Here is a 23,617-nt window from a genome sequence, read left to right as displayed (position 1 = left end):
CCTAGCTTCTACTTAAGTGTCTGTAACGTTGTGTATGACTGGTGAAAATGAGCCTTGCAAAGCAATCTATGTAGCAGGGCCCAATTTAGTCTGAATCTAAACTGACAGCAAATATCACTAAAGGCTATTATAATGGTCAAAGGTACTGGGCAAAAAATGCAGTAATTTAGGCTGGAAAGCTGACAAAATTGAAAAAATGACAGATCTGATAGGTTGTGTGCAAGCCTCAGAGGAATATTTTCTAACTTCTATTTTCCATGTAAACATCTTAATTTCCCCCTATTTTTTGTAAAGAACACAAATTAAATATTAAAGAAGTAAAAAAGTGCTCTACTCTTGTTAAGAGGGAGAAGCATAGCTTCATTTCATGTGAGCAGAATGCTGAGAATAAATCTTTCACTGTCTTCAACATTATCCTCACTCTCTTATAGATACTACACAGCCAAAGGAATGCAAACTCTACAAGTAGACTAAACAGGCAAGCTTTTACTGAAGTTGGACACTTCAGGATTGATTTTCCAAAGCCAAGACTACATCTCAGTGCATATAACAAATAAATCTATACCCAACTTGACAATCATAAATGAAACAGACCAAGGCAATAATGAAGAAAATTATAATTATTATTATAAAATATGGCTACAGCTCATTTGTCTCTCCACAAAAGAGCAAGCCTAGTTTGGTGGCATGACATTTTATGAAATCTGAACCATTGTGCCAGTATTCATATGTACTATTACCATTTTGTTTTCACTTGTATCCTACAATTTAACTTTGAATACACATCTTGAACATTAGTGTTGTCACCTTACTTTCTGAGATGTCTTCATGCTGACACCCCATAATAAAATCTTGTGAAATTATGAGACAGTCTTGTGAAATTATGAATTATATGGCTACAGCTCATTTGTATCTCCACAAAAGAGCAAGTCTACTTTGGTGGCATGACATTTTATGAAGTTATTTACATGAAATAAATCCCAGCTAGAAGACAGAAGAAAGGAAAGGTATGCTTCCCTTCAGTAATACTTTGTGAACAGGAAAAACATACAGAAAAAAAAAATCTGAGATGAATTATTAGTATTTATTTTGTATTCCTGTTTTTTTGTTTGTTTGTTTTTTTTCCAGAATGAAACAAATAAAGGTTCTTTCTTTGAAAAAATGTTTGACAAAGTTTCTCCAACATATCTTTTTGTTTTCTCTCCTACACATGAAGGTGGTTTGTTTGTTAGTGACACATATCAAACACGTTATTATTAGACATCATTAAAACATCAATTAGTAAGAGCAAACACAGTCAAGCATATGATCACAAACTTTTTCTTTTTCTTGTTTTTCATTAACATTGTTAAGGAAAACTTATTACTTACCCAACATTTTCTGCATCTTCATCACACTCAGCCCTATATTTGCAAACTCCACATTTCGAGTGTTTTCTCTGAACTTCTGTCCCAGATCCTTCATACTCTAAACAACAAAAGGTATTGTTAATAGAAAGCATGACTTTCATATTAAGCTCTGATTTTGTCTGCCTAAATTAATTTACCTTCAAGTATATTGTCAACATGAAGTTATATATTTATAATGAAGCTATTAACCTTTATAGTGCTCCCTCTTTCAAAATCAGGCAATTGGAGGTTGGTAGAACTGTAACAATGACAAGAATGCATCCCAGGAAACACAACTGCTTTATTAACTGGTGCTTCCTTTATTGTTATTTCACTGTATTCTCCTTCCACCAAACATGGAATTGAGATTGACTTGTCCCAGACACATTTAATATGAATTGGCACTGATTACATATAAACCCAATGCCTTTTAATGTTCCTGAGTATTAGGTATAGGGGATTTGAAAGCTGTTTTCTTTGACAGTCTTTAATTAGAGATATTCTTATGCAAAGTTACTTCTTACATTTTTCCTCTTTTTGTTTCTGATGATAGACTTAGATTGTGCTCATCTCTTATATATGCTGTGGTGTATTTTTCAGATTACTCTGATTAGTTGTACATGACTAAAAGAAGAAAGTCATCTTAACAAGAAACCAGTATAAATGTTATGTCCCCTGAAAAGTAAAATTACTATCTCAAATATTTGAAAAACATCTGCACCAATCTTACTGTTGACATGAACATCAATCAAATATTCTAAAAACATCTATACCAATCTTACTGTTGACATGGACATCAAAACCCTTAATTGAGTAAAAGAGAAATATGACTATACTCTTATTATTTCAGTACTTTTTTTTTTTTTTTTTTAAATTTAACAAAGCATTAACAGAGAGATTGAAAAGAAGGAAAAGAACCACAGAAATTTGCAGAGGGAGTCACGAACTATTTAATGTATCACAGTATCATGTTCATGTAAGGCTGACTACATAAGGCTGTCAAATAGAGAACTAAACAGAATGATTCCCTTTCTCATAGCAGTTCTATGTGCTGTAGCAAGCGGAAATCAAACACCACCAATTAAAAACTTGCTGTATTATTTAAATCTAAATAGGAAAAATAAATGACAACAGTCCTTCCTCATTTTCCTGGATGTTGCCTGAAGAAAAGCTCTCCCTCCTACCTGTGGATTGGGCTTACATGGGGAACACTGTATGTGAGCCTCTCGAGTTAACATCTGTCTAAAACATGGCACACATTTATTAAAGAGGAATACATATCCAAATTTTATTAAAAAATTGCCACTGTCGGAATTATATCACCACCCTTAGAAAATTGCAGTAGAGGTAATTTTCTTTTATCTTTACAAATCTACATCTTATTTCTGGTTTGCTTTTGTTTTTTTCTAGGTATCACATTCCTAGGCCTGTGTTTGGTATGCTAAAGTGTCCTTTAATGCCACATTTCATTTTTCCATGCCAGTAAATGACCCCTTACAGCTCTCCAGGTCATCACATTTATCTTTTCTCAAAATATTTGTCCATTACTTCTCATTGTTCTACTGAAGAAAAAGAAACAAAAAAAGTCATGAGCTGACCAGAAAACTCATTACCAGCCGTTTTTAAAGCTTTACGGTGCAAACCAGCCAGACCTGCTGATTACAAAACACCTTCAACATTTGGTGTGTAATATCCTTCTGTTGTACTACTAGGATGAAAAATATTTCATCTTTCCTATATAAACTGTCTGACTTTTCTCCAAATGTAACCAGAAGGCTTTATAGAGCACTTTTGCTGCACTATTAGCATTTTGGTTTTGTAATGGAGCTATAGAAGCAACAAATATACACATTCATATGCATGTCCTTCCTTATTTATACTTATATACACCTTACATACAGCTCTACTCACTGTAAATGCTCCTGACACCTTTTCATTTTCATAAACTCATTGTTTGCATATGCTATTCAGTGTAAACTTCTCTCTCTCTCTCTCTGCAAAAATTGCTTTCTCTATCTTCCTTAAAGAAATTTGTTTCAGAAAAAGTGTGGCCTTTTTTTTTCTTGATTAGAACTTCCTGGTCCTTGTGTTTATAGAATTATTTATCTGTACGTTATCCTGTTTGCACATACTAAATACATGTAAGTCACAATTACCTGCACCTCCGGTACAGTTAATTTACATGTGTCAGGACGAAGTGTAATAGAGATGAACATATCTTGATGCAACATTTCCATGCCAGACAATAGTCATTTATATTTTTTAGAATCTTCTTTCATTACTAACTCTAGGATGCACCAGCAGCATGAGATACTGCATATAATTTAGATTGAAGTCCTTCAAGAAAAATGCAGCTTTTCCCACCAATACAGAACTGATAAATGCTGTGGGTTTTTTCAGCCTGAACGGGTAGCAGACATTTTCAGTACCTAACCTGTGTGTTGTTAAAATAAGTTCACCCATTACTATTTGAGAGCATTAGTTCCTCTGTTGCAAGTATCTCCAGATTGGCAATGCACCTCCTGAGAGATTGCCCTGCCATCTCCTTTCTCCTCCATATTTGATTGTCTCTAAATAGGTTTTAGCCATTAATTTTAATATTCCAATCAATCAAATCTTCCCAGCAACTTTCAGGAATATCAATTAGGTCAAAATATGTTCATAAATGAGCAATTCAAGTTCCTCTTGTTTATTATGCAAGCTTCTAATGTTGATGTATAGATGATTACGGAATTTCTTCTTCTCACTTTCTTTGGTATCTTGATTAATTCTGCTCTTGACATCTTAATTTCATGTTGAGTGAAAGCTCATTTTCCCTCTCTTTCAGGCTTTCTTTAGTGTGTTAGGTCAGCACCTCATTAATGCTCCGTCCTTCAAAGGAAATGAGGCACAAGGATGGGATCTGTGACTCCCAGTTGTCTCTCTGAGCTGCGCTGCCCCCCTAACACTTCTCCTCGAGTCATTATTCCTCTACAGAAGATGGCCAGCTCTATCTTAGGAGCTGCAGGGTAAGAGCCTGCAAATGGACAATTGCAGTGAAGGAACAGGCCAGCAGTAAATTGCTTCCCTTGGCAACTCATTTGTGTGCTCCTACAATTGTAATATGTCTGGTTTGAAGCAAAAGCATCAGTCTGAGTCAAGGTGAAGTTTGGTCTGCCCTGAGGCATGGCCTGGAAAGGGAGCTCCGCTATACCTATATTTATCACTGCTCACAGTGAAATGGGGGGAGCTTCTGGAGAGCTGCAGCTGCTCTGTAGCCATGTATGAATGCAATAACGATTCCCTTGTCTGGGAAAGCCCTTCTGAAAACCAATTCTTATCTGTTTTTGGAGTACAGTGATTTTTACTGATGTTCTATCTCATGGCAGCAACTAATCTTGAAAAAATTTGGGAAAAATAGGAAGCACTGCAGCAAATTCTCTTCTGCTATAAATACAGAAGAAAACCCTTGAAATCATACTGATCGCCTCAGTACAGCTAGCACTGGAAATTCCTGTCAAAATTACAGTCCATAGCATCACACATTATGGGCTGCAGTTCACTCAACAATTTAGTAACTTATCCTCTCTTCCATTAATTTTTAGGGCAACATTAATGACACACTAGTTAAAATGGAGATTGTCCCTATAATTTAAAACAAGGCTGGAAATTTGCTCTTTTGCTTGTACATATATATTTAAAGCAAGTCTTAGCTATCCCACATTTTTGGCAAGCAGTGTCTTGATAAATTTTGACCACGCTGCTGGTTCTTATACAAAAGCAATATTTACAAATGTGGAAGGCCCTGTTCTCCTATCAAACTACCCAGATGGATTAGAAGAAATGCCTAGCTTGGTAGTCTGGAGAGCTATACCTTGCTGAAAGATACTTTCTCTGTGCAGTACATTGTGCTGCAGATATAACAGGTATAACAGGACAGGTTGAGAACTTGTGGGTGAAAGTTAAGGACCACACCAATAAAAGACAGCTTGTGGTTGGGGACTTCTACAGGCCTCCCGATCAAGGGGGATCATAGTTGAAAAGTCCTGGCAGTCGGGCGAAGTCCCTGGTGAGTGGAAAAAGGGAAACATCATGCCCCTTTTTAAAAAGGGTAGAAAGGAAGACCCAAGGAACTACAGCTCAGTGAGCCTCACCTCTGTGCCCACAAAAATCATGGAAAAGATCCTCTTGGAAGCAATGTCAAGGCATGTGGCAAGACAGAGGTGATCTGAGACAGGCAGAATGGCTTCATCAAAGGCAAATCATGCCTGACCAATTTGGTGGCTTTCTGCAATGAAGTGACTGCATCAGTTGACAAGGGAAGACCGACTGCTGTCATCTACTTGGACTTCTGCAAGGCCTTTGACACAGTCGCACATGACATCCTGGTCTCCAAATTGGAGAGAGATGAATTTGATAGGTGGACCATTCAGTGGATAAGGAGTTGGCTTGAAGGTCGCACCCAGAGAGTGGTGGTCAATTGCTCTCTGTCCAAATGGAGGCTGGTGATGAGTGGTGTCCTTCAGGGGTCTGTCCTGGGACTGGTACTGTTTAATATCTTTAAAAATAACATAGACAGTGGGATCGAGTGCACCCTCAGCAAGTTTGCGGATGACACCAAGCTGAGTGGTGCAGTCGATATAACAGAAGAAAGGGATGCCATCCAAAGGGACCTGGACAATCTTGAGAATTGGGCCTATGTGAACCTAATGAGGTTCAACTAGTCCAACTGCAAGACATGAGCACAGACGGAGAAAAACTCACTGGGAGAAGAACTCGCTGAGAGCAGCCCTGAAGAGAAGAACTTGGGGGTTCTGGTGGATGAAAAGCTCGACACGAGCCAGCAGTGCGTGCTTGCAGCCCAGAAGGCCAACTGTGTCCTGGGTTACATCAAAAGAGGAGTGGCCAGCAAGTCGAGGGAGGTGATTGTGCCCCTCTGCTCTGCCTTTGTGAGGCCCCATGTGGAGTACTGCACCCAGGTCTGGAGCTCCCAACACAAGAAGGATGTGAATGTGTTATAGTAGGTCCAGAGGAGGGCCACAAAGATGATCAAGGGGCTGGATCATCTCTCCTATGAAGAAAGGCTGAGAGAGCTGGGGCTGTTTGGCCTACAGAAGAGAAGGTTCTGGGGGGACCTCATTGAAACCTTTCAGTACATGAAGAGGACTTAGAAAAAAGTTTGGGAGCTCAATCAGATAATGACAGGACAAGGGGAGTGGTTTTAAACTAAAGGAGGGGAGATTTAGATTAGAGATTAGGAGGAAATTCTTCACTCAGAGGGTGTTGGGGCACTGGAACAGGTTGTACAGAGAGGTTGTGGATGCCCCATCCCTGGAGGTGTTCAAGACCAGGTTAGATGAGGCCCTGAGCAACCTGATCTAGTGAGTGCCGTCCCTGTCTATGGCAGGAGGGTTGGGACTGGGTGATCTTGGAGGTCCCTTGCAACCCTAGCCACTCTATGATTCTATATAAGCATGCTCCAGTAAAGACAGCAGCCTTCAAAATTTGATTTTGCAAGAATAGGCAGTACAGATTTAATAAAAGGATTCCTGGTCTATTTATGATTGAGATGCCTGAAGAGGCTGAGTTTGAGGTGCCTGAAGAGGCTGAGTTTGAAGTTGATATCTTAATCACAGCCCAGCCACGGCAATATGTTTGCCCTGTGGTTGTTATAATGACAGTGTGTGCAGGACTTGAGGATGTGCACAAGCAAATGACTCAAGGCCTCACACTGCAAGACTACCTACCACTGCTACCCTTGTTATGTCTTATAGATTTTACACTTTTGACAACTCAAGTTTCTATTTTGCTTCCATGCATAACCACACTGAAGATAACATTGGGGAAATCTACTGTAAGAGCTGGATCAGCTTTCATACTGCAAGACCCTCTGGCTGGAGAAATTTAATACTCGTTCTCTCCACTGTCTTGTCTGAAATGCACCAAACTCCTTTTTCTCCAAAGGAAGACACAACAACTTCAGAGAAACCACTAGGGAAATTATGCAGAAGTGGATGGTGGTGGAAAATGGAAAGGACAGGGAAGTCATCAGACACCGAGGGAGACATCCCACCATTTCACGAAGACGCCACAAGCAGTTCTGCAGGCCTTATTAAGGCTGAATAAGAAGAATCTGCTCTCTTTTATTAGTAGTGATCCTGTCCAGAAAGCAAGAGGAATCTGTCTTTCTGTGTCCCTGGCCCCTGCATCCTTCTGAACAGGCACTCTTGCTCCTGAAATCCCTGCTAAGGGCAAGTTCTCACCAAAACAAGGCCTGACCATTCAGGCTCTTGCCTCGCCTTGCTGAACTAAAGGTGAAATTACAGTAATTCTTGGAAATTTTAGTTTGGAAATTTTACCTAGTTTGGTTAATTTTACCTACTGGGGATAGGATCTCAACAGAAATAAATAGGGCTATTTGAAGTTACAGCTATACTCAGTGACAAACCATATGATGGAATCAGCACTTACATCTCTCTAAATCACTCACCATTATAGAAATATGCCTAAAAGATGTGATGTTACCTCCTATCCAGGGTGTTAATCACCAGCAAGCTCCTGCAGTCATATTAAAATACATTAAAACAAATCAGTAGCATTATCACAAATTAAAATTAAAAAAAAAAATGATTTGAGGTTCTAAGCCATGTCTGTTTATACCACCCTGACTGTGTGACAATTATTGGATAAGTGTTGTCCCCAGTGAGGGGAAGGAACAGATGGCAGCCTGCTAAAAAGCACATACTGTATATCAATTTATTAATTACTAAATGCAATCTGCTAGACGTTCATCACAAGATACTTTAGCTATTAGGTTTCAGAGGGATTAGAAATTCAAAACAAATTATTTTAATAATAATTAACTTACTTATATGTATTGCAAGCATGTTATTTCCTTAGCTTAAAAGCCTGAAATGATTGGGTGCCATCTGTCTAACTACTACATCTTTTTTTTTTTGATATCAAAAGTGCATTTTGCTTAGTTACAGACACACTCTGAACAAAAGGAATAAAAAATTAATGTCATGGGCATTGTAGGAGTGTTAGAAATCTCACCCTTGTAGGTATGTTACTATACCACCGAACCTGCCTCTTCTAGGACACTGGTTTGCCTCCAAGAAGCTGGCTTGAAAAGCCATTGGCATTTCTTAGATATGTGGTGGCGTACATAATACATGCTGATGGTTTTCAACATGTCCTTGCAAAGGCCTAGCTGCAACACTAAGTCAACATTGCAACTGGCATTTGCTTGCAGCATCAAATGGAGAAATGAAGGAAGAATTGGAGCAAGAGGCAGAAGGGCCTTTACTTGGAGGGGGACGGGAAGAACTGCTCAGAAGTGAAAGTTTAGTAAATGTAGGACCTAGGAACTCAGAAGAAATAAGGCTCCCCTTCAAAAGTTATTGAACTATGCCTGCATGCCAAATGGAAAGTACAACCAGAAAAGCCTTACAAATAAGGATGCTGCCAGATGAGAGCAAATTACCTTTGTCACCAATATCTTTGACCAAAAAAATGGGAACCAGATTTGTCTTCAAAAAGCTTTCCTTTCAGAATCAATGTTCCCATGTGCAGTGGGTCAAAATTTCTTCTAAAAGGTATCTTGTGATTGTAAGTCTGAACAGAATTTAGTGCAGTGGCTCCAATTTCTGTTAGAGTTGTCTCACTTCTAGTTGGCAATGTAGTTGTGGGATCTTTTTAAAATATTTTCAGAATATTGAGTTAAAGCAAGAGTGAGGGCTTCTGAACATAAAGGGCACTTCAGCTAAGTGATAGGGCTTCTGCCTGGCTAGGAGCACTGACTGCCAGCTCTTTGCCTTATGAGAGGGAATGGAGATCACTAAGATGACTGCTCCTTTCTGGACCTTCTTGGCTACTCTCAAGTTGTAAAACTGAGGAAAAAAACTATTTTCACATAGAAAGTACCTTGCAGAAAATACTGTGAAAGCTCACCCTTAGTCATATTCATGTAATCCTATGAAAGTTAATCTTCCTGAGGTTACTTTACTGGGTCAAGACAGTTCTTTTTATAGGGAAAATGAGGCAGGTTCCACCAGTAATAAAATTCTTAAAGGGAAAATTCATATTAGAAACAATAACATGTGGCATGCAAGCAAGACATTTTTCTCCTGTATGTACATGTGGTCCTTTTTTGTGCCCTGATCTATCAGTTGTGGAACTACATCCAGCAGGCCAAATAGTGTTACAGTTTACTACTGGCAGAGATGAACATGAATCTGAGATTGTAGTTTCTCTTTCACTAGTTCTATCTCAAACAGTAACAAATCACAGATTAAAGAAAATGGATCAGAAGCCATTTTTATGAACGTATTCTTCAGAACAAGGAAATTGCAGAATAATTCATAAGAGGTTACTGTGAGAAGCCCATATCTTAGCTGCAAATCTAGCACATCCCACAGTTACCAGCTGTGAACTTAAGTAGGCAACATTTGTAGGGCTGAGTCCCACTCTCTGATGTTGTTTTCTGTAGGGGTGAAACATAACGGTAGAGCAATGAGGGTTTTGAAATTTCTCTAATTTCTGAATTAATAATGCATACTATTCTTAGAAGTGGCATCAGGATACCCATTGCCACAAGTGATCAACAGCTTGGTTTCATAACTGTAATTTTTATTATGCTAATATAAGGTTCAGACTTCTGGAATAAGCAAAATGAGTAATTTGATTGTAACTCTTTATGAATACTGTGCCGTCAGACCATAGGAAATGGAAATTGTTTACCCAGCAAGTCAGAGGGCAACGAGACAATTCTGTCACCCTTAAAACTGATGTTCCTTTATTTCATTCAGTTGTACTGAAAAAATTCTCCCACTCCTAATTCTTTTACTAAAATCTCCTATCTTTGTAACAGTAAATATGATTTGGGAGAGAATCTGGATCAGTAGTTCCACAGTCTTTAGCATTTTTGTCATGCATAACAACTTCTAAGGCAAGATATTGTCTGAAATAGTCTTTGAGGAAGAGGTTTTTACTGTGTGTGTGTTTGTTTTTTAATCAGTTCTATTTTATTTTTTTTTTACATTAAAATTAATGCATTTAACATCATACAGCTTTGGAGTAGGAGGGAAATTCTGCATGAAGTCAAATTTCAGAATCATTAATGAGCTTGCTATGCATCTGGAAAATGAAACAGAACAACACGAACCACTAGCACAAATCTTAGCCGCATGGGAGGCATGCAGCTAATTTAAGCAGAGGAAACTGTCACCAGCAGATCTATAGCAACTAAAGAGCAGAATCCAGACACTTTCCCAGTACTTTCCTTCAGATTTAAAAATCTACCAGCAAACTGTACATCTCCTGCAGAGCAATGACAGTGCTTCCTGAACGTGTACAAGCAGCTACACTCATTCATTTTGTGTGTGCAAGCATCACTGGTATATGCACAAGCCTACTAATTCCATATGTAAGAAACAAAGCAAACACTGATTCTGTGATTAACATCTGGAAATGTAAATCCTAATAAGAAATTTCTAAGCAAGTTTGTTCACTCGCTTACAGGATCCCTCTCTCTTGCCCCACTTCCACTGCTTTTTACAAGCAACATTTGCATCTAACCCACAGGGCATATAACCTACTCAACTTGGTCCCCATTTGGGCACTCTTAGCCAAGAATATGCTATTAACCTCTAAGGCCTGGGTGATTATTATATCTCAGCATGTTCTGGCTTCCTTTGGAAGAAGATGGGGAAGACTGGGCCAGGAAAGAGCTGTGCTGTGCTCCAGTCTGTCCTGTAGCTGGACTTTCTCTTTTTCGGATCCTGAATAATGTAATTCCAGCCTCAACAGGTTGAATGCTATTTTCAAAATTTGTTTTAATTATGAATTTCCTTAACATGTAATACATCTCAGATGTCTTTCTTTAATGTCCTCTTGTGACACTTTTACAGTTACTTGAATAATGGAATAAAAACACTTCCAGGTATGAAAATATTTTGAGCACAACAATGTTCAAGTTTTTGGCCAGAGCAGAGTTCAATAATCAAAATAACAGTGCATTCCATCCTTTGAAGGAAATGACTCAATGACTAGCCAATTGTTCTGCAGAAGTACTATACCCAGTGCAGTGACAAAGGTAGATGGGAAAAGCAGTAGTTCACTGTATCAGTAATTAGGCCTAGATATATCTAAAGAAAAAAAAAAAAAAAAGTCCCAACAGGCAGGAATTACAATTTCTTGTCATTTAGTTGTTTTTTTTTTAATTTTCTTTTTTTTTTTTTTTCTATCTAAAATTAAGAACTATACCCAACTCTTTTTCATACTGGATAAAAGGGGGAACATTTCATTTGGCCTGAAGAAAAGGAGGGCTAACATCACAAAACTTTTGAAATAGGTAGTGATAACAGGTACGTTGTCCCTTTTTTATTCAATACCGAAGAAGTGTAGGCACTTGCATGGGGTGAAGAGAAGCAGATACAATTCTTTTCTCTCTGCCCAAAGTGAACAGAACATGCATATTCCATCCCCAAGACAACACACTAGCCACTGCTACAAGGAAGCCTGGAGAGACCACCAAATCTCTTCAGCTAATGCCATCCTATTTTGCATAAATAATTATAATTCACTCGTGCACTGAGTCCCAGATAACAAAGCCCTTCTGAAGCATGCATCCTTCCAACCTCCAGGCTGTCTCCTTCCTCCAGTTCCCTTTATCCCAGGCTCAATTGATATTTTAAGTGAGAACAGCTACAACAGCAGAAGCCAAGGGAGATGCAGTTTGGGACTCTCTTACCAAGAGACAGTGTGTTCAATCTCCTGCCCCAAATCAAGCAACAAATATATTTGAACTTGTATTTTTCACCTCATCAGTGAGTAGCCAACAAAAGACAGCATGTTCTGTCCTACTTTTTTTTTTTTCCAAACTGTTATTAAAATAGCCCAAAGAATCCCCACATCTGTCAGTCATCTACTCCAGACCAACACAGTAAAATTTACAAGAGACTTAATGGACATTTTTGTATCTGATTGGGGAAATACTACAAAAAATCCCAACAGCATTCAAGCATTTCTAAAACTGTAGCAAAAATAAAAGTCAGAGGTGGGCCAAATTACTGTCATCTGTCTCCTATAAGAAGTGCATAGTAGTACTGAGGCAAGCAACTTGCAGCTTGCAGGGAGCAGCTGTAGGGAAATAACGAGCTGGGTAACAAAGTGGGAAGCAAGCAGAGCTGGGGAAAGAGCATGATGCAAGCTCAGGAAGAAAAGCATCAGAAGAAAATCACCAGTGAAGGTAACACGAGGCAGTGCTTGAGCAGGAAATTGGTCCTTCAGGTACGGCTCAGAAGAAAACAAGGCAAACCAAAAGAAAACACATGAGAATGGCTGAGTGCTACCAGCAGCCCACGAATTATCTGGTAGAAAGTTATTAAAGCTGTGGGAAATGCCTTGCCTTGTTACATGAAGAAAAAAGGAGCTAGCTCCTGGTTTTTGGAAAGTTAAGTGTTGTGCTTAGCCACACAGTGATGCCATTGATTGTCTACATTTTCACATAGCTGCACACATGAGACTTCCAATATTTCAAACTGTGCTAGACGGCTTGAGGTAACACAACACCATGTCACTTGGAGATAGGACCTTGCATGACCTGGTGAAACATCTGTTTAGACAGTCTTAGCAAGCACTGCTCACTGGATGCATGGCATTTCTCATGGGAGTGCCCCAGGGACGATGGGTCCCTGCCCCACGTGCTGCTCACCTGCGTGTCCCCAGACAGTACAGAGCCGACTAGAACACACAGTGGAGGAAAGGATATCGGGACCAGGCCAACAGAGCCTCCTGCTGTTCATATAGGCCATTAAGAAACAGACATGAAAACCTAAGGTCCCTGAGAGCTTTGAGGGGACGTTGTTTGGGCAATTGATACTTAAACTGAGGTGTCAAACACAATGACTTGTATACAGTCAGTCCCATCAGTATACATCGCAACACGTAATGTGTTCAAGGCCAGGTTAGATAAGGCCCTGAGCAACCTGACCTAGTGGGTGGCATCCCTGCCTGTGGCAGGGGGGTTGGAACTGGGTGATCTTTGAAGTCCCTTCCAACCCAAGCCATTCTACGATTCTATGATATATCTCACATGTTTTCATTCTATACGTATTCTTGCTACTATTATCAATGATAAAATTAAGATAAAATTGCATATAATTTTTTAACCACTGGAAGGAGGTTAAGATGTGTTCAAAGACAGGGACACTTCCATTAGTACCAGTTGTGCTATTTGCCCTCTTTGAATACACAGCTTTGAACAAGAACATTTAAAATATTTATTAAAAACATATCTTACTGTAATCTGCACATTTTTAGGCAACATGTTTGCCAAGGATAAAGTGATAGCTAGACATTGAAGACACTAAGGAAATGCATGCAAGGAAATAAATAAGCAAGACATTTATTGTGGATAGACACTTCCAGGAGTGAGATAAAGGTGGAATGGTGGTTTAGTACAGATCTAACTATTACACTACATTGCTGGCAATACCATTTTAGCATGCATGAAACAAATGAAAAATGATATAGGTCATATCTGAGAGAGTCAAATGCACACTACAAACTATTCCTGCACACTACAGCATGCAAGCTGATTTTTAAAAGTTGTCATAACTTTTCCTTAATTCCTGTACCACAGCAACTCCTTAGGTAAAACAGACACAGATAAATGTATACTAAAAAAGACCAAAAGCATGTGTAACTGGGGTCGGGTACTCACCTCCTTCTCCTGACCCAGAGCCATTATCTGAAGAGGAAGCAGAGGGGGAGGAGAAAAAAAAAGCAAATGAAAATATTGCTCCAGGAGCAGCTGTTTTCTCAGCAACTTGTCACTGTAAAACATAGTACAGGTGTTACATTTCATGAGCCAGCTGTAAAAACAAACATCTTGCATAAAGTCTGGCATCCTTTCATACAGTTGGTTGATGCCTATTGTGCCCCATTCTCTTTTCTGTGTCAGGATAGTTTTTACTCAAAGAACAGCAACACAGTGCTGCAAACAAAAGAGTTTTCTTAGCCTTTTTTCAACTGTTAGTGAATCACACTTGTTAAACCTTAAACAGATGAATAGTACACAGTCTGATTTTTGGAATCTACTTACGAAGGAAAGTAAGGTTTGCTTTTAACCCTCTGTCCCTGGGAATGGCACATGAAGGAGTTATTTGTAAACCACCTGGCTGCAGAAGCGCCTCCAGAAGAAACTGGTCCTCACAGTGAAGCTGGCGTAGGTTATCTATCTATAAGATAGCTCAAGTGAGCTGATCACTTCCTATAAGGATGCTCTAGCAGCATAGTTATTTCATTGGCGTTTAACTGGATTAGCATCAGATAAGTGAAAGCTCACCAGCAGCTTGTAGCTGCATGCCCTCTGCATTTACAGTTCAAGCATGAGCAGGACTTGAGCTTCCACACCCCCCCCCCCCCCCCAGGCCAACTCACTCATCTTCAGAGCTTTCTGGGACTGGCCAGGGGCTTTGCACAGGGATCTGCATCCTGCTGGGCCATGCTCTGCACGCTGTCTTCAGCTAGCACTGCTGTGAAGACAAGCCCTTCGAGAGTCACAAACCTCCCTCGGTCTTTCTTGCTCAAAGGGGATGGAAAGGAGAGGCTGGGATGGCAATTACTGCCAGTAAATTGCTCCCCTCCCCGGTGAGCTCAGCTTCTCTGGAAGATGAGGAGAGAAGCAGAGCATGCACTCTGTTCGTCCCACACCTCTCCTTTCATGCCCTCTTTGGGGGCAGAGAAGGTAGCTCAATGTATTTCCACAAACCTGAAAGAGCAAGGAGAGCAGACAGAGAGAGCAGTGAGGTTCAGTACTCCCACCTACAAGCTCATTGCTCACATCAGAGGAAAAAACAAACCCTCAATTTGTTGAATTTCACCCATGTTCCCCTCCCCCCCTTTCTTTAAGCAGCTGTATTTCTAAGAATATTTCCCTCTAGTACGTGGAGTAAAGTGTGAAATTTGTGTGAAATTCCATGTTACTGGGTCACTTCACACATTAAAAATAATCTCCTGTTACATGGAGTATCAGCAATAGAGAATTCTCTTTTCCCAAGTCTAAATTTTTCTTTCTTTCCTCCTATACCATTATTCTGTGTGTCTAATAGACTGAGCTTATTACCTTACAGAAATAAGTGTAAAAACAGAAGGACTCCTCTTCCATCCACAGTGACCCACTTTACTGACAAAGCAGACAATCCCATAAAAAATTTCATTGTTGAATTGCTGAAAACTATGCCTTCATTTGGACTTGATGATCTTGGAGGAATTTCCAACCTAAATGATTCTATGACTCTGATGCGTTATTACATCAATAAGAAATTTGAAGAAGTGTAATTTACTTATATGAGTTAAGTACATAGGCTTCTTTAAAGTGGTGAAATTGTGCCCTAAGCTGTTTTAAGGGAGCAGAGGTTGACTTAAAAATGCAAGGAAGTGCATTATGTAATTCATACAAAACCCAAAGGCTAAAAAGCCTCCCAGGAACCTGAGTTGCTCCATGCTTTTGTCTCCAGCTCTCACTCCCCCCATGCATCCAGCCCCAGGTGAGAATCCCAAAATGGTTTGGGTTGGAGGGGACATTAAAGCCATCCAGTTCCAACCCCCCTGCCATGAGCAGGGACACCTCCCACCAGACCAGGTTGCCCAAAGCCCCATCCAGCCTGGCCTTGAGCACCCCCAGGGATGGGGCATCCACAGCTTCTCTGGGCAGCCTGTGCCAGTGCCTCACCACCCTCAGAGTGAAGAATTTCTTCCTTATATCTAATGTAAACCTACCCTCTTTTAGTTTAAAGCCATTACCCCTTGTCCTTTCACTAGAAGCCTCACTCAGCTCCAGCAGGCAGCAGTAGTCATGCCATGGGGCTGCAGCCACACCACCAGGCACACATGCTGAGTGGCAGAGGAGGTGCCACTGCACTGATGGCAGGAGCTGCAATAGAAGAGCCGTGTAAATGATAGAGGTGATGCTCAGGTCACCCATCCACATAGATCATTGGGCTGACCAGCCTGAAGTCCACAGGCAACTCTGTGCAGAGCATCCTAGTAAAGAGATAGATCCATTCTTGCTTTGCTGGGCTTTCAGATCTGAAGAAAACATTCAGAAAAAAAAAAAGAAAAAAAAAAAAAAAGAGTGGCACCTTGTATAACACTTTGCATCATTTTTGACAGGGAGATTGTGCTTCCCCCCTGAGTCAGGGAGCTGTGCTAGTGCTCTTCTCTCCAGGGTAACCATGCTAAACAAATCCTGTGTTCCTGCATTGTTCTGAGCCTTGGCTAGGTTTTCCTAAGCAGCTGCTGTTTAAAAAGTAGCATTTTCTGCAAGCTTACTTGGACAAGCAGCCGTGCTCTTTTCAGGCCTTTAACCAATTCAGGATTTCCAGAATTGGTCTCCATGCTATGGGACCTGGCAAGAAGGATGCTCAAACAAGCACGGAAGTTGGACAGAAGTAGAATCCCCCCAGCCAAAGGTCAGTAATTAGAGAGAGACTGACTCCTCTCTCTTTACTTAAGCCACCCTTTTCCAAATGGGCTCATAAAGATATGCATATACACAAATGTGCAGGCTTCTGCCACAAACTGCCTTTCTCCATGAAGGAGCTTTTGGATAAAAGACACAGAGAAGCACTTGGACCAGGCATAGCATCTGAATGCCTATTTTTGTTGTGGCTCTCAGAACAGGAGCCATTTCTGCACGGTGCTCTGCTCTGGAGAAGATGCAGAAGGCAGCCTCTCCCACTCAGATGAGGCCACTCTTCCAGCAGGGTCAGGTTTTAACTCCAACTAGCATGAAAATTGAACCTCTCTCTTCCTTATATGCAATAAATGCTCCAAATGGCTCAGCCAAACAGGAGCACACTCTCGTGACTACTTCTGAGCAAGAAGACCCTTCCATTGATTCACACAGGACCCGTGGTCCGGTGGGTGCCTCCAGAGCAAACCTCTCAGATCCTGCTCACACAAGGGTAGGCAAAGAAATGCCAAAAGGAGGAACCTTTTTCAGATCGTTGTAAGAAATAGGTCAGCAGCTATTCAGTCGTGGGCAGGACTAAATACCTCTTGACACATCAGAGGTAAAACCGTATGCCATTCTCCAGGAAACAAAGCAAAATCCTGACGTGTTTGTGGAATTTGGGTACTGCAAGGATTAGCTTACTGTTGAGAAGGGATTTCCAGTATCTGAACTTTGGCACCCAGGAGTTATTATACTCTTTATACCCAAGACCTGGATTCTCCCCTAAAGCTTTTGGGATATAGTGGGGTGTTAAGTGGGTGCTTTTTTTTTTTTTTTTTCCTCATCATTTTTCTTTTTAGTACAAAGAGAATACACACCACTCCCTTCTGCACTAAGCAGAAATTGTTCTTTCCACACCAACATTCTCAAAGCTTCATTGCTCAAGTCCTGGGTAACGATGACTGTTTTATTCAATCACAGTCAATTAGTCATCATATTAAATTGAACTGGAAGAGAGAAAGGGCAGCTGCTCTCTCCAGTCACAGCCCCCTGTTAGCTGAAGGCATTCAGCCTTGCTTTCCAGGCTGATGTAGACCCAATGGGCAGCAGTCTCCCTGGTGGGACAGGGCAAGCTTTCTGCAGTCTAACTCTGGGAACACAAGAGTGCCCTCGAGTGAAAAGTGTGTGAAATCATTAACAACCTGCGATAAGAACATCCCCACCCAGAAAGCCAAGAGGATGTCCCTGCAGCAGCACAGATCGCTGAAATCTCCAGGCAGCAGAGCAAGGTCAGCATCTCAGAAGACATCTGAAATGGGCACAGCCTGCTCCGAGCTGCCAGTCAGAGCAAAGCCTAAAGCAAAACAAGCTCCAGTTTCCCACCACTTGTCAAGCACACGGGGATGCTTGCTGAGAAGCATGCCAACCCAGCCACCCCACACACCCAGCAGCTCAGTCCTGCTCCCACAGGCTTCCAGCCTCAAGGAAGATGACTGCTGCTCCCAATTACCCCTGGTTTTCATATGCCAGCAGGAGCTTTTAGGAGGAATGCTGACAAGCCTAATTGCCAGCAGCTGCAAGGCCCCTGGCTGTTGGAGATAGGGTTTTAACCTGTGCCTTGCCAGGCTGTGCATAGTCAATGCTCATTTGTCTTGACATTTTCAGGGGAAAAGCTTTTTCCACTACTTGATCCTGGTAGCCATCTCCTGCTAAATTATGCAAAGCAACAAAAGCTCAGGATATTAAATTCTGACATTCATTGATGCAGTATGTTTGTGTAAGCTTTGTTCTTTGCTCCCAAAACATTTCCTTCCTAATGACAGACGGGTGATGCTGTGCTGTCACCGATCCTCCTTGTGGGCTGGACAGGAAAGCTCCTGTTCTGACCTGTTCTGACCTAGGACTACGTGTCTCGGTCAGCTGGCAAAACACATGTATGTTTTTATAGCAGGTTTTCAGGTTTGTTATGGCTTTCTTGTGCGAGCATAAAGAGTTATTTTCACACTTTCTTAATCTAGAGGGGAATTGCCTTGAACCTCTCCTGTATCTCCCTCAAAAGGATTAAATTGAGCTTATTATATTTCTTTTCAGGACAACGTGTACATGTAATTATGCTTCTTTGTAATCCTCCCACCAAAAAAAAAAAAGAAAAAAAAAGTGAAAGCCACTCCTAAGAGAATCATGCCTTATACCTAGCAGAGCTGTAATATTTGCTTCTGGTTTTGTAAGTTGCTTTTTTTTTTTTTTTTTTTTTTTTTTTTTTTTTTTTTAATCTTTAGAAATCCCAACAGAAAAAGCAACGGACTGTGGCTTCCAAATACATACAGAACTGAGAATCTGTAAGTGCAATATGTAGAGTACTACATCATTGTGCGGTTTCAAGTACTACATCATAGTGTGGTTTCATTTTCATGTGCAAATAATGTAAATCTGGCACCAGTCAAAATGCTGGCTCCGTGTGTGAGCTAACAGGAACACACATTCTTAGAAATAAATCATACAGGTCTATTTCATATTCACTAAATTAATTTATTTTAAAGAAAAAGCAATAAATTCTCCAGTGGAAGGAGGCAGAAGAAATCAGGGGACTAGGTGACACTCCTTCTCAGTGCTGTGAGCACCCTGACTGCCTCTCTCCTGGATTTCTTTACTCTGTTTTAGCAAGCCATTTGGGGATAACCTCTGGTAGAAGATTCTCAGGTGTATAATATGAAAGAATTTTAGTGTAATATCATCCTTTATGAACTGATTAAGGCTTCAGGTCAGCAGCTAGATAGCTGGTGCTGTAAGCATGGCAGGAATCCTGGTGTAGGCATTGCCACCTCCCCATGCCCAGCTGGGTGTTCCTATCCCTGCATGAGTTTGTGGGCTGAACTGCAAATGATAAAGGTGAGAAATAAATAAATTATATTAATAATAATAATAAAAAAGCTGAGCTAGTGCTCTGATCTAGTTCACAACATAACTGTGATGGAGAGTGACTTTTTACTCAGGCAAATAATGATAGGACAAAGGGGAATGCTTTTAAACTAAAAGAGGGCAGGTTTACATTAGATATAAGGAAGAAATTCTTCACTCCGAGGGTGGTGAGGCACTGGCACAGGCTGCCCAGAGAAGCTGTGGATGCCCCATCCCTGGAGGTGCCCAAGGCCAGGCTGGATGGGGCTTTGGGCAGCCTGGTCTGGTGGGAGGTGTCCCTGCCCATGGCAGGGGTGTAAGAACTGGATGAGCTTTGAGGTCCCTTCCAACCCAAGCCATTCTGTGATTCTGTGATTCTGTGATTGTATGATAATCCTAAGGTCACCTGTCCAGCCCCAGCTGGGGGAAGGCCCACAGAGAGGGAGGAAAATTGACGGAAGATGGGAAATGCCACCAGGGAATATCATGGACAAGGACCTTGCTTCTCAGCTCTGCTCAGCTCCACCCAGTCATGGACTGGATGATGCCAGTGATTTTTGCTTTGTGAATGCAAGTTAGTTAGTTTTTTTTTTTTTTTTTTTAATTATTGTTTATTTATTTATTTTATTATTTTTATTTAGACTGATTTCATTGATGGCTTCTTTAAGTTATATTAAAGTATTAGGCAAAGAGAGCAGTAAAGGTGCATTTTACTCATTTTCCTAGTATCTCTGTATTCTGCTATGTGAGACTTCATGTGTTGACTGAAACCCACAGGCCTTCACCATCCACAGCTTCTGCCAGGGATAGTTAGGCATATAAACACCTCTGTAAACCCAGGTATTTGGAAAAAACAAAGTCCCTTCTTAGAAAAATGGGCCTTGAAAATGTTGAGATCTCTATATGCAATTCCCAAAGCTTCAGTCATACACTCTCCTACATTTCTCTAAAACATAATTTTTAATTTCAAAACTTGTCTTTTGTTCATTCCTAAAGCACCTATGATTTACTCTGTTTTATTATTATTATTATTATTATTATTATTTTATTATTATTATTATTTTAATGTTGCTTATTTTAGGATCTTGCAACTCTGACAGCACTAGGACAAAGGAAATAAATATATAAATATGCTCTTAAATCACCCATGACTGTAAAAAATTAATCACAGTGTTACCTGTCAAGAAATACATCTAACTAAATCATTCAGTGTATTCAGCTCCAGTGCTACAGCTTCAGGAGGTAGCAATCCCTAGCAAATGGGAAGTATTTCATTCGTGTATGAGGTTCAGAGTTCTCACATACTTAAAAATTAAGTAGTCCTTATGTTGTCCCTGGAAGAATTCCTTCATATTATCTGGTGTGCATCCCTCCACAGCAAAGCAGGCCTTTGCTTTGAAAAAACTGAGGCTGTGATAGAAAACTAGTGAACCTATACTGGGCTCCCAAAGACATACCCAAACAAAAGGATTTTCACAGCAAATTCCAAGGCACTAAGTGAAAATTAATGTGACCCTATAAATGATTTTTTTAAATTTAGGCATTAGATCATGTGTATGTGTGTGTGTGCGTGCTACAGATCAAGAATACAAATATATTGACTCCAGAATGACCTATTATCATCAGTAGGGAATGGGCTGGTTCCAGAGGATGGCTTTTATGATCCCATACTCTCAGATCAATCAGAGCATGCCAGACACTCTGGGAGCATCCAGTACCCTTCTGCTGGAGCTCAACTGACTGGGCCAGCGTAAGCACAGTACGAAGCCTGAATGGCATCCTCAGTTTCAGGAATATTGTCAGTACTTTCCGGTCAATTGTGTCTCAGCACATCTTGATCTATTATACCAAATGGTAAAAATTGTGCTGCATTTCTTGGGTTTGATGTGGCACATTAGGAAAAGCAGAGGAAGCTTAAAAAAAAAAAAACTCATAGTAGCTGAGTAATGTTTTAATTAGCTGCCGGCAACCTGAGGCTAGGAAGAATCAATTTTTCATTTCAAAATGTCATTCTTAGTTGGGTAGAATGCATAGAAAAAAAAAAATATATATATATATATATTTTCTGTTCCACAAACATTCTCCTAGTATTTTTTGTCAGTGTGAGACAGAAACTTTAGTGTTTTGGGTCTGTATTTTAAAATAATTTGGGCATGAAATAAAAAATAAAAGTTACACAGTTCAGCCTCAGTTCAAACCTACATACTTCTTGGATGTTTTTATTGGAATACATGAGTGTTCCAAAATGATAATGGATTTATTTTTTTTCCTAATTTCCCTGTTTCCAGGAGATAATTTACAGGTGGCAGATTGAGAAAGACGCTAAAATTCAGTCATCTGCCTGCAGTCTGCTGGAATTACATGGCTCAGCTGAGCACAAAATGCAGGTTTTGTTTAGTTATAGGACCAAAGCTATAGATTGTTTTGAACCTTAGTAAACAAAACCACATCTTGGTATAGATGTAGTCAAAGGCATTAGAGCAGCTCGTGTAAACACAACCATGCTGCATTTAAACAAGATAGCTCTTAGATCTGCACCTGATCTGTAATCACACTTTTTTGCAACCATGTAGATGTAAACTAGTAACTGCTGTGTACCAAAAGATGAGGGATGCCCCACAAGTTTTTTGCTTGTTTGTTTGTTTTCTGTATTATTTAAGTAGCAAAGAATGCAGCTGTTGATGCTGCTGAGTCATTTAATTTAATTCTGGACAGCCAGCCATCTGTTTGCTCTCACCAGCTTTGAAAACTGTCCAGAAGACTTCTGGTACCTAAGGTTTCTGTGTCCAAAAGAACCAATATAAACCTGTGCCACGTATTTTAAGTGTGTGTAAAGATGGAAAAGGCCAGTCCAGTAGAAATGTGAGCTACAATGATTTTCGAAGATTTATGCATATCTTCAATGTTATAACCAATGTGAAATTAGTAAAGATGATGGCTTGGATAAAGGTCCAGTGGCAGTCAGGGTGATCAGAGTCACTTGCTGGATGTCACACTAATTCTGCACATCTTAAAAATGATTTCTAAAGACACGACTAATGTGGATTATGCTCAATTTTGTTGTAAACCTTTTGAATGAATATCAAGTCTCTGCTATCTGTACATCAGAATAGTACATACTTTTTCTCAGATAAATTACTTCTACTTCTAACATTTATCTATTAACCTGTTAGCATATCAGAAGGTATATCAGCTTTCTTCTCTATGACTAAATTTTATTGTTAAAGCGGACTTGTGGTTCCCACATTTCACTCAGCAAAAAGCATGAAAATAAAAATCTCTAGAATTAAGGGAGAGCTAAATAAAGAGGTGACCATATACCATCATTCATTAGTGACACAGAATGCTTTACATACCAGAATAACAAGGTCCTCTTGATACCACTGTTATCTCTTTCTGATGCTTACAAGCAGCTCTCCTGAGGAAGCATTCGTTTTGGTAAGTGTCTCCATTTGATCCACAAACAGGAATATAGTTTGTGTGACACTGTAAGACAAAATATATAGTAACTCAGGCATACAAAACTATGTGAGTAATCTCAGTTGCATGTTAATATAGTAAGATAGTTGCGTAAATATAAAGTGGTTAGTGGTAAATTATAATTCTGCTCACTAAAGGAAGATTACATCACTGTATACATTTCTTTCCAGTAGCTGAAATAATAGTTCCGCTCCATATGGGCAGAATATACAAATACAGTAGGAAAGACTAAAGTAACTAAATAACCACAGTGGGTCTCAGTAATGGTTAGAGAGAATATGACAAGCATCTAGAAACATTTGAAAGAGAAAGACACTGAGGAAAGAGAAAACTTCTCTAATATAGCACAAGAATCTATGACTAGGCGCAGGGGGATGAAGCTGGAAAAAGGGATATTTGAAGTGAACAG

At 40.1% G+C, this 23,617-nt stretch overlaps 1 protein-coding gene across 1 annotated transcript in view; it reads right to left on the bottom strand.

Moving 5' to 3' along the window:
* Positions 1 to 23,617, bottom strand: part of TMEFF1 (transmembrane protein with EGF like and two follistatin like domains 1) — a 128,537-nt gene that overhangs the window by 26,381 nt on the left and 78,539 nt on the right. The window contains exons 3-5 of the mRNA XM_048079575.2: positions 23,085 to 23,214; positions 14,095 to 14,121; positions 1,371 to 1,467 (exon numbers count right to left, since the gene is read on the bottom strand). Coding sequence (XP_047935532.2) covers positions 1,371 to 1,467; positions 14,095 to 14,121; positions 23,085 to 23,214 — 254 coding nt within the window. The remainder of the gene's footprint in view (positions 1 to 1,370; positions 1,468 to 14,094; positions 14,122 to 23,084; positions 23,215 to 23,617) is intronic.

Source organism: Anser cygnoides, chromosome 2 (assembly GCF_040182565.1).
Source record: "Anser cygnoides isolate HZ-2024a breed goose chromosome 2, Taihu_goose_T2T_genome, whole genome shotgun sequence".
Lineage (NCBI taxonomy): Eukaryota > Metazoa > Chordata > Aves > Anseriformes > Anatidae > Anser > Anser cygnoides.
Note: the sequence above shows the minus strand (reverse complement) of the source record. Positions and strands in the feature narration are given on the sequence as shown.